At 37.0% G+C, this 14,811-nt stretch overlaps 1 protein-coding gene across 1 annotated transcript in view; it reads right to left on the reverse strand.

Moving 5' to 3' along the window:
* Nucleotides 1–7,777, reverse strand: part of LOC140172456 (uncharacterized) — a 48,605-nt gene extending 40,828 nt beyond the window's left edge. Inside the window, exons 1-2 of the mRNA XM_072195602.1 lie at nt 7,440–7,777; nt 2,408–2,653 (exon numbers count right to left, since the gene is read on the reverse strand). Coding sequence (XP_072051703.1) covers nt 2,408–2,653; nt 7,440–7,736 — 543 coding nt within the window. The 5' untranslated portion in view covers nt 7,737–7,777. The remainder of the gene's footprint in view (nt 1–2,407; nt 2,654–7,439) is intronic.
* Nucleotides 7,778–14,811: the final 7,034 nt, after the last annotated feature.

Below are 14,811 nucleotides of genomic sequence, written 5' to 3' on the forward strand. Positions count from 1 at the left end.
CAAACATTGTTTTCTTTATTTTGTGGCCCTGGTTATCGCCGGTGCGCAAAAATAGCATTGACACGCACAACACGCATCGTTCTCTGCGATGTCTGCAACGCAACGCCGAGCACGACGCGGAGTACGCACGTGTTGAAAACAGGCGCAATAGTCGAGTCGAATCGGGTGACGACGGAAAACCCTTAATAGTTTCAAACGAACGGCACACAGATTACAATCTGCGATTTATGCGTAATTATAGCGCGTGAAAACATTAACGCGTGCGTAATACATTTTACGCTGGGAAAAACGCGCAGTTTTATCGTGACGCACGTTACCGGTCCATAGTTCATTTCCATGGACCGGTCCATAGTTCATTTTGCGGGCATAGTTAATTCAATGACTGCACTTTCAACCAATCAGATGACAGGAATCTATATATGAGGTATATAATATAAAATAGCCATAGATTGGTCAACGTATACTTTTGGATCACGATGGTGTGGGTTTTGAACAAGTTTGAGCAATTTTTTTTTTGCAAAGTTCAATGACATTTTCCCACTAAATGAGGGTACTGTTGAAATGCCTCCATATGACAAACTTTAACATGATTTGCATACTGCAGTTACTGTCCGTTTTCCTATACACAATACACAGTGCTCTCACCATTGACGTGTGACCTCAACAAATGATGTATGTTGGGAGAATGGACACTTGCCTAGTTAACATCACTGTGTGAAAAATAACCAGCCAATATTTTATTTATTCTCCAAAACTTCTAGCAAATATATTTCTCTAACATGACCTAAAATTACAGCTAGGTTAGATGTTCAGAAATGGTCGTACTTTTGTAAAATATGAGTGAGGGCAAGGCATAGCTAGCCAACTCCCCGTGTTAATTGAATGGAGATTTGACCGAAAATATTGGTATCGGACCGCTCACTTCTGAAGGATGCCACAAAAAAAACCGGTAAAAGCTACATTTAAATTATTCTAAATAGGTTCTAGAAAATAAAGTTTTGTAACATGTCCTAAATTTTTAGCTAATTTAGATGTTTGGAGAGGTCGTACTTTTGTGTTTTAGGAAGGATATGTAAACGACAGATAACACCAAAAATATGAAGAAATTATTTCCAAACTGTGTTAAGTCAACAATCATTATGTTGCTCATTTTGAAGAATGCTGGTTAACAAAAAGCAGTTCTTTGTGTCATTTCGTGAACAATGGTACACATACCATTGTTTCCTTTCGTTTCCTTTATAATCGGTTACCCAACTGAAGCTGTAATACCAGCTTTATTGCGATGTCGCACATTGAAAACAGACACTTGTACACAACCAGAGAAGATCTGATTTAATCAGTTGAGCTGCTTCAATGAGTGTTATCTTGGTTTAATAGCTTTTAATGGGGTTTAAGTCCTGCAAAGGTCGAGATGAATTCTACTGTAGACATGACTGCATCATGGCACGATGTAAGTTCATGCGAACTGAAATATCTTACACTACATGGATACTTTATAAAGATATTATACATACACCATATACACATATATATTGCTGAAATTAAGTTAGTGTTTTGGAATATTTTTGATGTTCTACCTATGGGGCCTATCACTTATGAAAGCACATCTGTATTTTAAGGTGATTATTAAAATCATTATTTGTTGACTTGTTAAGGGATCTAAAATGAGCGTTTATTGCGTTTCGACAGTATTTTTTGGGACATGAGAGCACCTCAGACCTATCGAATTGCATTCTGAATACGAAGCATGTCTTTCTGATATCAAATAATTTTCATTTTTTGAAAATCACAATATAATACAAATTTTATGACAAATTATAAAAATTTGATATTTATCAAATTTTTGATATATAACAGTCCTCGAAGTAAATTATATAAATCTAATGTTATATTCTTAAAGTGTATGTAGCAGGGAGGAAAAGCCGACGGTCAATTGAAAATTTTGACCTTTCATATTGAAGATATGGATTTTTTTCCCCAAAAGACCTAATTTTTTTTTTTGTTTTGGGAAAAAAAATCCATATCTTCAATACGAAAGGTCAAAATTTTCAATTGATCGTCGGTTTTTCATCCCACCTACATACACTTTAAGTATAAATCATCAGATTTCTAAAGTTTACTTCAAGTACTGTTAAATATCAAAAATATCAATTTTAATGATTTGCCATAAAATGTGTATTAAATTGCGAATTTCAAAAATCAAAATTATTTGATATCAGAAGGACATTCTTCGTATTCAGAATGCAATTCGATATGTCTGAAGTGCTCCAATGTCCCACAATAAATACTGTCCAAACGTTCATACCCCACCCCTTAATGATGGGAGAAAAACATTTTGGGAGACATTCAGCGGGCCGACTTTTTACTTTTTTCCTTGGGAATTGTGTCCGCTCCGTCACCTACGTACCTGTGTGTAGTGGCCACATGGATATGGTCCTGTACACTGAATCGCATCGTAGTCATAACTGTCCATTTCATCATAATACCACGCTTCCACTGGAAAGACCCCGTCTGATTTGTGGCCACCTAGCCATAGATTCTGACCGATCGAAGGGAAATTTAAGATGATGTCCAAGTGATCTGTAAACCCATGACCCCAGTAACATACGGAGGTCCATAACTCGGCAAGGGTGGCTAAATCATCATTCCATATCTGAGGGAATCAAGTAAACCAGAGTTCCAATTTATAATCATGATCACCTAGTGTACTTGTTAAGTCTGGTGCCAAAATCTAAAATCCCAAAAGTAGCGTCCGCACAATGTTTTTTGTTCTTTCTATATCATCAAGACCTACTGATTCAGAAACGGACGGGTGTCATCTCAGCACCCTTGGGCATTTCGAAATATCCAAGATGGCCGCCAAAATGGCTACCATCACATGTAAATAATAATATATCAGCTATCTAAGCAGGTATCTGCTTGTTTTCTGTTGACAAGGGGCAGTTCTCAGTGAACGGCTCTTTTCAGAGCCATCAGTAGGCAAGGGGCGGTCTACATGTCTCATTCTTAGGTACTTTGTCCTGAAGAAGTCAGAGCTACGCCTGACGAAAGCTTGACAGTTCTAAACTTGTCCGACGGCGAACCCGCTAAAAACCCACTAGTTGTTATGAATTCCCGTCGTAAAAGTATATCCCACAACTAAGCAGGTATGGTGATGATGTCATTGTCTTAGGCTGGGAAGAAGCTAAGGTAGTAGGCAAAGATAGATTTTTTAAGTGGATAAATGACGCGATAGTGATCAGGGAGCAAGACATCACCATGAACAGAGACGAGGGGCAATACAATCTCAGTCAGGTTGTTGACAATCTTCTTGGAAAAAGAACTGGCAACCGCGTTGCTGAGCAACCAGCTTCAGTGGTAAACAGAAAGATCGTCACAACAACAATATAGTGTAGAAAAGGAGTGGTAGTCTTAACGTTTGACAACGACTGTTTTACTGGACTAGAAATAATAATCTACAAATAAATTAAAACTTAAATAACATCAATGTTGTACTCAACATAAAATGCAAGGTTATGCAGTGAGTGGGTACAAGTATTAAGACAGCTCGGGCTTGCTTTCCTAATGTCACTGGATTGCAAGAGATACTCATGAGAAATATAAAGAATACAAATTTACCTGTAACACAGATCAGATGTGGGCAACGTACGGCCCGCGGGCCACATGCCGTCCCCAAGCAAATGTTGTACGGCCCGCGAGACATTTTTAAGGAAAACTACTATCATTAAAACGCGAAAGTGCATGGTAAGAGGAGTCTTAATGGTAGACAAGGTACTGTTGGTTGAAGCAGCCCAAAGATTTTCATTATGTAAATCAATATATTATTGAAAAATAACACTTTGATGTTTCGTCAAAGTTCATTCTACAAACCATATACTTTCAAACCTTACTTGATTTATCGTTGTTAATGAGTTATGTATATAAGTGTTGCAGGCGTTTCAGCCCTCCTACAACATAACTCGAGAACCACAGGACCTACAAAAGTATATCTGTGATATTTGATTTCTTCTACACACTCGCTATGAAATGAGCAATGCGATTTTTGCCAAAGCTGATTACCATTCGGAAGATGCTCTGAACTACCAAATCGCAACACTTGAAAATAGTGTTAAACCTTAACGTACGAGTGCACGTTGCGATGTAATCGCAATTTTTCCTAATTATTTCAATGTCAAAATGTTCTACACGAACAGACTATGGCCCAGAACAGGCAAATTTCTTATTTCACTGCAATATAATGATAATAATATGATAAATAATATGCCAATTGTCGACAGCGAATGATTTATATCACAGGATTTATATGTATACAATTTTTTTCAAAAGTTTCTATGGATATATAATTGCTTCATGAGAAGAAACACGAATAATTTCCTTTGTATTTTGTCAAAGATTCAATGGCCCGTGAACATGGTGAATAAGTTGTATAGCTAAGAATTAAGTTCATTACAGGTATGTAGGCTTATGACTAATAAATTTAGTAATGAAATTATGGAATTACTTCCTCTTCCAATTTTTGCAGTCTGGCATCAAAAGTTTCAAAATTCATAACCATAAGATTTGGGTCAAGGATTATGGACCTAAGCAAACATGCAAAAATATAGATTAATTTGCATTATTAAATTACAAAATTAATTCAGACAAATAGGTAGAAAATTAAATTATATTTACTTCAGAAAATCATCTGGAAATGCCTTTAATATGGTACTTTTAAAATGAAAATATGCAGCCCGTGAGATCTGGAACGGCGAGTTAAATAAAATCTGCTTAAGATGAGTGAGGACGACCCTCTCCAAATGGCGTTCACATCATTCCTGGTCACATAAAAAAACTAACAATAGAGATTCAAAGTGTTTCCTTGTTTCCTGTGTGTTAATTACTTAATGTATTATATGACTGGCTGTAAAATGTTAATCTATTTAATAAAAGTCTTAAAATTCATGTATATTAAAGATAAAATAAAGAAAAGAGTCCCACCTATTTCGAGCTAATCGGAGTAAAAGGTGCAATCGTGATCAATATTCTAGCATTGTCACACTACCACTCCAACACCCAATCCCCTATAGTGACGGCCCTAGAAAGGTTTGAATATTTGATATTTCACTCTTACGTTAGATGGCAGAGGAGGGGTGAAGGGGAGGGGTTTAGCCTCCTGTAAAGAAATCATCATCATCCGGATTCAGCTCACTGCAGGGCACATCCTTCCCCCAAGTTGACACCAAAAATTCCTGTCATTTGCTTTTGCCATCCACATGAGCCCAGCCAAGGCTCCCATTCTGTAACATTCTTTGTCCATCTGTTATCTGATGATCTTGCAAGATAGCCAACCCAATGCCATTTCTTCATCTTTAATGTGCGGATAATATCTGTAACTTCTATTCTATTTGGCTTCTGATCCATGCAACTGTTTTTCTGTCCCTCTTAGTAAAATGTCATCACATATGACCTTCATATTCTCAATACCAATGGTTGGCAATGACAAAAACAACTTGCTAGGGAATAATAGCATCGACTTCTTCATGGTTTGCTTTTATATCAGTACGCTTGATCACAATACCCAAATTGACTTCTTGTAGGACGAATGAAGATCCTGTCACAACAAGTTAATGTGCTGCAGTGTTTGCTTCCTGAAGATCTTTCATCAGCATCATCATCATTATCATCATCAGTCGTATAGACCTTTTTCCCTCTTTCCCGTCATGCACTATTCCAGGGGGGTATGAGTGTTGCAAAATACATCATCTCCCCGGGGGAGTACAGAGTTATGTTCATTACATTCTGGAATACGGACATTGCGGCTGGTGCCTTCATCACAAAAAAGGAATCCCCGATCACCACGATAATGGCGCGCGATCACTAATACCTTTCGGGGGCAAAAAACAACATTTCTATGCCTTATGGACATGGTGTCGTCGCCAAAAAAAGTTTCCTGCTATTGAAACCTAACTTTGTATACATTTTATAGACCTAATGGTGAAAAACTAATGACGGGACACGCAGTGATATTTTGTCGGCGTCCGTTTCACTTTTTTTTTCGGAGATGAAAATAAGACGTAATCAAAATCTCTTACACAGATGTTCTGCATCGCTCCGTAACTGCATCACTCGTGTATTCAATAATTGCATAATTAGTAACATCGATGGCCTTTACGATAATCCGCATATATGGAATCAGTATGCCCATATTAAGACAAAATAATAGCATGGGCCTGGCAAAGACCATCGGATGCACACGATCTATGGGTTGATGAACTACGTCATACCCCCTGGAATAGTGCATTGTGGGATAGAGGGAAAAAGGTCAATTCAGCCCACTGCAAGGCGCAACCTCCCTAAGTTGACTCCCCAGGTTCCTGTCATTTGGTTTTGCCATCCACATGAGCCCAGTCAAGGCTTCCATTCTGTAACATTCTTTGTCCATCTGTTATCTGTTGATTTTGCAAGATAGCCAACCCAATGCCATTTCTTCATCTTCAAGTTGTGCGGATTATATCTGTAAAAACTTTTGTTTGGCTTCTGATCCATGCAACTGCAGTCCCTTTTGGTAAAGCCCAGCATGCATCTTTCCTATACTGTGCAGTTTTCAGTTTTAGTAAGTGACCATGTTTTTAGCTTCATAGGTCATAGCGGGTAGTTGGCATATTTTCTCTCATGATGTCGTTGAGATTACATCAACTAGCCCTAGTACTCCATTTCTACCTCATCCATGTGATTGTGAGTCATGTAAATTAGTTGTCCGAAGTACACATACATGACATATTGGTCCACCTTTTCTATTTCTGTCTTTCCTACCATGACCAACTGGTGCGAACTGGCTGAAATATGACTTTTGTCTTACTTCTCTGGTTAAGATCACCATTTATCTTAGATAGTTAGCATTTTGTGTGGTTATGACTATGTCATCTGCGAATTGAAGGTGACTTAAGATCCGTTCATACTACCGCGCATTTGCGATGCGTTGCTTTGCGATATGGTGCGTTGCCGCACTGTATCGTACTACAAACTACTGCATTGCAATATCGCAATAAAGTTAAATACATTTTAACTTGGAAATGCGACGAGTTGCGTTGAGTTGCGGCAAAAGTAGTCGATATATCGGCATCGCAAAGCAACGCATCGCAAATGTGGTGGTAGTATGAACGGACCTTTAGGTTATCTCCGTTGCCTATGTCCTTACTTTCACACGATAAAAAAGTTGTTGACAATTAATGATGTTGATGATCTGTACCTTGTTGTAAGTGACATTAAGTATCATGACCTGCTGTGGTGGCAGGGAGTTATTAAGACCAATTTGATGTTGTCTACTGTTTTGCTTTCCATCACTGTCTCAGTAGGTCTCAAAGACATAAACTGTAACACACTAACAAACAAATATTAACACACACAATACCCCCACCCCATACCCCCACACAGACACACCCCCACCCCAAACACCTTACCATATACTCCATGTTACTAGCTTCCGGATTCACAGAGCTTCTTAACTCTAAATGTTTATCAAGAATAGCTTGCTTTTCTGCATCAGTAAATGGTATGACTCTTGATTCATTATAAAGATGTCGGATCCGTCTAACATCGGCCCTTTTGTACCTCAAATGTTCCTCATTCCCTGCAGCTTCTGCATCATTAGATTTTAAGAGAAATGGATCGAAAACCACCGACTTTCTTTCACTTGCAACTGCTATTGCAATTAATGCAAACAGACTAAATATTGCTGTACTGATATTGGAATCCATGTTGCTTTGGTTAATAGTCCAATCGAAATGACATTTGCATTATTTTGTGTAAGATTTGGTTGAATTTTCACTTAATGTAATTTTCCTTTGGTTTTGAAAGGTGCTACAGGTCCCAAAGCTGCTTCATACCTCCAAAGACGTGTTATAGCGGCATTTTAAATGGCTATACACCACACAGTTTCTAGCCTAGCCGTATTTAGAATTCTAATTCCAATCACACACTCAGCTCAATTGTAGGCCCCTTTCCCACCACATTGGTACAGTCAAACGTTTTTGTTGTTGACGCCACTATTGCGAGCAAAAATTAACAACTTTTAAGGACACCCCCTCCTTCACTTGGCAACATTGGTAAGGCAAGAATGACTAAGAGCAGCTACCTGATCTACTGTCTTTTGGCGTGGGGTTCATTTATACTTCATGGTTTAATGTCAACAATAAGTCAACTACACTGCTCAAAGAAATTAAAGGACCAGGGTCCATCATGATGCAATCATGTCTACAGTAGAATTCGCCACGACCTTTGAAGGACTTAAATCCCATTAAAAGCTATTAAACTAAGATAACACTCCTTGAAAACAGCTCAACTATGTTACATCAGATCTTCTCTGGTTAAATCCACACACACATGTGTCTTTTTTGAGCAATGAGCTGGTATTATAGTTTCAGTTGGGTGAACGATTATAAAGCAAACGCAAGGTAACAATTACTGTGTGGCCTTTGTTCACGAAATGAGACAATACTGTGCATATTGTTAACCACATTCTTGAAAATGAGAAACATAATGGCTGTGGGCCATAACATGGTTTGGAAATAATTTCTTCATATTTTTTGGTGTTATCTGTCGTTTACATATCCTTCCTAAAACACCAAAGTACGAATATTTTCAAACACCTAAATTAGCTAAAAATTTAGGACATGTTACAAAACTATATTTTCTAGAATTTTAGAAGAGTACTTTTAATATTGGCCGGTTATTTTTCACACAGCGACGTTAACTAGGCAATTACCCATACTTCTAATATACGCTATTTGTAGAGGTTACGCGTCAATGGTAAGAGCACTGTGTATTGTGTATAGGAAAACGGGCAGTAACTGCAGTATGTTTCACTAAACTTTACGATGCTTCGTCTCAAAATCGTTCGTAACGTACGACGAGTCGTAAGTTCCATTTCACTAAACTTACTAATGAACGGTACCTTCGTAAGTAATAGGGATTTACTGCAGGAACCCTTCGTAAGTTACGTCTAGTATTCGTAACTTTACTAGTGAAATAGACCCGGGGGTACTCAAGTTTGGTTTTGGTAGGGACGTGCCGCTGAGATTTTGGAAGTAGACCCATAAATATACCAATTTTTCAAGAAAATTGATCCCATTGATATACCAAAAGTCAAAATTTTCGGCCGAATTTACCCAAAATTTGTACAAATTTTCCCAAAATTTTGGGAACATTTTCCGAAAAAATTGAGAAAATTTTCAAAAAAGGACCCATTCATATACCAAAATAGGCTTTGAAAAAGGGGTCTTTGATATACCAGAAGGCTGAAAATGCTACCCATGTTTGCGGCACGTCCCCGTATGGTCATTTGTACTGAGTACCCCCCCGGGGAAATAGACACCAGATGATTTATTAGCATTTTCCAAAAATATAGCATTTACCATTTAAATCAATTCACACAGTAATGTTAATAGGCAATAGAACATTTACACTACCAAGTAATGTTGTAACATGACACCCTGAAAAAACACTTTGTTAGCACCCTGAGAATAGAACAGAAAAAATGTAATATCAGGATTGTCAGAGCCTTTAATTTATGTGAGTAGTGTATTTCTAGTAACAGTTGGGTGATTCGCTTTGTCACCGTGTACTTATAACAATACTCTACTATTTTGACATTTTATACAAATTTTGATCCCGGCATGTAGTATAATAATACATGTGTAGGAGGAAGTAAACTGAAAAAAAAAAGAATTGTGATAACTAGCGTAATCATTGTTGTGTCGCCGTTTCTATAGATTTTCTATGATTAATATTAACTTGTTAACATTGTCATGGTTGAATTCAATGGACTGAAGCTTCTATTCTTCTGTTGTGTCCGATTTGAGCGCTGACATATTGGAAAATGTTGCCAATCAATATTCATGAGAGTGTACAATCAACGTAAATTCAAAATTGGGTGACTTAGTTTGGCAGGTGTGAAAAACATCTGACTGGGCATTTTAATTACGTTATGCATAAAAACTTTGCCTTCATCGAATGGCTGCCTAGTGCTGTTATGTATTTAGTTTTTGTAATAATTATCATTGCATTTTATATCCTTTTTTCCATTTCTTTACTCTTATTCCTACACTTTATCACGCCTTCTCTCTCTCTCTCTCTCTCTTCTCCATCTCCCTCCTCCTTCATTTTTTCCTTTTTGTCTTGCTCTGCTCCCCCTCTCGATCCCCGCTTCCCTCTTTTCACCCCTCCCTCTTTCACTCCATCGCTATATGATTCATCGTACAATCTGCATTCTGTTGCCTGCAAAAGCCGACGATCAGAATGAAATTCTAAAAGGAGAAATTAATTTTCCAGATATCAGCGTTAATTTCATGGTAAGCTTAAAACGCAATGAAAATGAAAAATTGCAGTCACAAAATGTATAATATTAGTGAATCACCAAAGCCAATGGTAACGGAGGTTTGTGGAAAAGAACTGTAATAACAATAACAAAGTATGTGCCCAAAGATTTGTCTTTGGCTTGTCGCTTTTTGAAATATCACCAAAATATCAAATTTTGGACAAACATCCCAAAATTTAAAGCAAACATGAACCTTCCAAAATATATACATATTCGCACTCGGCAGCCAAGTCACTACCTGCCGGTGTGATTTGGGGTAACTCGTTGCCTCCCCTCTCCAGTTACCTGTACTTTAAGTTTGCCCATACCCCAGGCCTTACCCAGCTAACACATTACGTTTTCACGCCATTCGCTGACGTTGGACTTAGGTTGTCATTTACGTTGTAAATACGTAAATCTGTGAACTCGTATTCGTGTAGTGAAAACGTTATTTTCGACGTTGATTTTTGGACGTTGATATAACATCATTATGACGTTGTAATGACGTTGTTTCGACGTTGATGCCATGTTTGACCAGACCTGGTGACAACGTTTGAATAATACGTTCAGAAAACGTTACACAAATACGTATCTAAAAATAGTTTAGATATTGACACCATGGAATGTAAATTCTTCCATTCGGCAAGGAGATTGTTGTCCAGCCAAAATTTTCTCATCGTGTCGTTTGACGATCACTTTTAGGCGTGAAACTCAAAGTAACGACTTCTATTCCTGAAGATCTAAACTTCTAATTTTTATACGCTCTCCCTTTTTGGGATTGAGCATCATTGTTGCCGGATGTTAATATAATGTCATAATCACGTTGTCTCGACGTATAAAGCACGTGGTTAAAACGTGGTTTAAAAGCCATGAACTGACCCAGATACAACGTCATCTACGGACGTCGTTTGTACGCAAATTTATGACGTTTTTTCGACGTATAAAGTACGTTATTACAACGCCGTGTAAATGTCATGGTCTGATCCCGATACAACGTAATCTACGGACGTCGTAATTACGTTAATTTGTGAACTCGTATTCGTGTTGTGATTTTCGGACGTTGATATAACGTCACAGTGACGTTGTTTCAACGTTCACAACTTGACGTCGAAACAGCGTCATAATGACGTTACATTAACGTTCGGGAATAACGTTTTTACGACACGAATACGAGTTCACAGATTTACGTACTTACAACGTCCATATACAGGGTGAGTAAAAAAAAGTGCAATAGAGCAAAGAATCGATATTTATGTAAGAACCACGTTGAATTTTCCAATTATTGAAAGTTTATATAAATGTCACACTCAATACGCACCCGTTGTGAAAAAATCAAGTCAATCACATCTACCGTTTAATTTTTATGAGTCCTTTTGCTACGATACCCAATTTCATTATTTGTCCACGAGGTACCATGTATTTTGAATGATAGCGCACAATGCACGATAAAGGCACCAGCTCTGAAACTGACTTTAACTTAAATAAGGTTGATTTTTGCGTTATTTCAATTTCTTTTTTCTGTTAAAACAAACAAACTAACATTACTTTAAGTCCTTCATACTTCACTCGACTTCATCTCCAGTTTTTTTTAATCCCAATATGTCCAACTTACTGGATATTTTATAATTCACTCCACTTCAATTTGCGCGCATTTCATTTCGACATTTAAAAAAACCACCTACAAATGTGTATGTTTTTGATAGAGAATAAACATCTTTAAAGTAAAGGTAAAATGAAAAATAACAACAAGTAATGTTTCTTTTCCTTAAACAAGACCAAGAAAAATAAAAATTTGGGTGCTCCATTTTATTTCAATGCCAATGAGGTTAAGAAAATAGCAGTTGTTCCAAATCTACCTTACACAGAGTGGGCTGACATTCAAATTTGAGATATTTCTTGGACAAATATTAAAATTGGGTATCGCTATATAATGTGTCATAAAAACGAAACGGTAAATGCTAATTCCTTGTTTTTTTCACACAAGGTCACTAATGTAATATCATTTATAAAATGTTTTAAAACCTAAAAGGTTCAAATCAGTTCTTAAATCAAAATTGATTCTTTTCTCTATTGCACTTTTTTTTACTCACCCTGTATTACGTTTGTACGACTTTATACAACTTTTAAACAACGCTGTAACAACGGAAAATTATTAGCTGGGTAATGTAGACAGTGTCTATCTAGGTCATCCGCGGTACATACGCATTTATTTTTTTAATCTAGGTGCAGAGTCCAAACACAATTGAGTTCGAAGGTAACTTGTGACAAGACTGACTCGCACAAATAGGTAATATAGACCTATGCCTACAATTTTCGTGTCGACATTAATGTGTACAATTGTATCAACATCTTAATCAACCATCATTATCAGGTATGTTGCCTTCTAATTAAGAACCATGCTGAAATCATAGTCCTTATGCTGAAATACTGTGACATATATTTTAAATGGTTGCGATAAGTAAATTATGAACCTCAAACTATAAATTGTATGTGCTTCCAGTAGATAGCTACAATCAAAGAAATTAATGTTGCCACACTCGGGCATACTAAATGTAAATCGCCACCCCTCTCCCCCAGTTCAATGTTGACATGGTTGATGAAAGCACTTTTTCCATTGGGCTCTCCAGTCTCCCCCAACATTGATTGAGGGGGAATGGGGGAGGGAAGGGAAAGGAGTACTAAGTTATACTAATTTCACTTAACTATCAGAACGGCAATGAAGAGCTCCAACATATTGTCAAGGTGTGCCAACTATTAAATTCGTTGATTGTAGGTCTAATGTAGAGATTTATATTCCAAAACCGAACGATGAGCATGATGAGTACTCTTATTATACAGACAGCAAAGGAATATGGTATCAATTATTTATTCTTTATTTGTAACATTCGGCCGAAGCCAGGCAAAGACCAATAGTGCTCAGAGGCTACTATATTCAAGGGATGTCAACCGGACTTTACAGGACAGGGATATGGGAAGAGGTCCGATTTTAGAATGGCATACTGGAGGGAAACCGGAGCACCCGGAAAAAAACCTGCGAGGACGAGTATGGATCGAAATTATGTTTACCCCTGTACAAAGAGAAATAGAGCCTATGTCACAACTACAACCAGCATGTAATACCTCTTGGCTTATACGCTGGCGAAGTTACGTAATAATCGGATTAACTACCATAGCAATATGTGAAAACAATTTTTGAATATACCGCGCTGCACTGATACGTTCATTCGGTACATCTGCATTAAACCATATAATGCTGATCACTTGCACCTGTAAGATTATTATCTTTGAAAAGACATGTATTGTATTCAATCTATACACCGGTGATGAGTGTAACTTGCAGCGTAAAGTGCAGCGCGATATGTTCAAAATTGTTTTCACCTATTGCTATGGCAACTAATCCGATTAATTACGTTAACTTCGCCAGCGTATATGCTATGATAAAACGAATGCTAATCTGTCTGAGCCAAAATTATGCAGCTAATGGCTGCTGATTCAAATTATGATTATCTGTCTTTAAGGGCTGGGGTATGAACGTTTGGACAGTATTTATTTTGGGACATCAGAGCACCTCAGACATATCGAATTGCATTCTGAATACGAAGAATGTCATTCTGATATCAAATAATTTTGATTTTTTGAAATTCGCAATTTAATACACATTTTATGCCAAATCATTAAAAATTGATATTTTTGATATTTAACAGTACTTGAAGTAAACTTTATAAATCTGATGATTTATACTTAAAGTGTATGTAGATGGGATGAAAAGCCGACGATCAATTGAAAATTTTGACCTTTCGTATTAAAGATATGGATTTTTTCCCAAAACACCAAAAAAAATTAGGTCTTTTTGGGAAAAAATCCATATCTTCAATATGAAAGGTCAAAATTTTCAATTGACCGTAGGCTTTTCCTTCCTGCTACATACACTTTAAGAATATATCATTAGATTTATATAATTCACTTCGAGGACTGTTATATATCAAAAATTTGAAAAATATAAAATTTTTATAATTTGTCATAAAATTTGTATTATATTGTGATTTTCAAAAATGAAAATTATTTGATATCAGAAAGACATGCTTCGTATTCAGAATGCAATTCGATAGGTCTGAGGTGCTCTCATGTCCCACAAAAAATACTGTCGAAACGCAATAAACGCTCATTTTAGATCCCTTAATACAGGGTGAAAATAACTGGTGCTTTATCTTTTGCTGTCTGTATAGGCCTAGCAGTATTAATTTTATTGAAATCAACAATTTCATTTATCATGTTCCAGACGTTAAATTAATGTTTAAAGTAATATCCGTAGTCCTGTTCGCCTATTGACCTTTTCCCCCTCTATCCCACAATGCATTATTCCAGGGGGTATGACGTAGTTCATCAACCTCATAGATCGTGTGCATCCGATGGTCTCTGCAATTATTTTGTCTTAGTATGGGGATACTGATTCCATATATGCGGATTATCGTAAAGGC

The sequence above is a fragment of the Amphiura filiformis genome, chromosome 16 (assembly GCF_039555335.1).
Source record: "Amphiura filiformis chromosome 16, Afil_fr2py, whole genome shotgun sequence".
NCBI classification, from domain to species: domain Eukaryota; kingdom Metazoa; phylum Echinodermata; class Ophiuroidea; order Amphilepidida; family Amphiuridae; genus Amphiura; species Amphiura filiformis.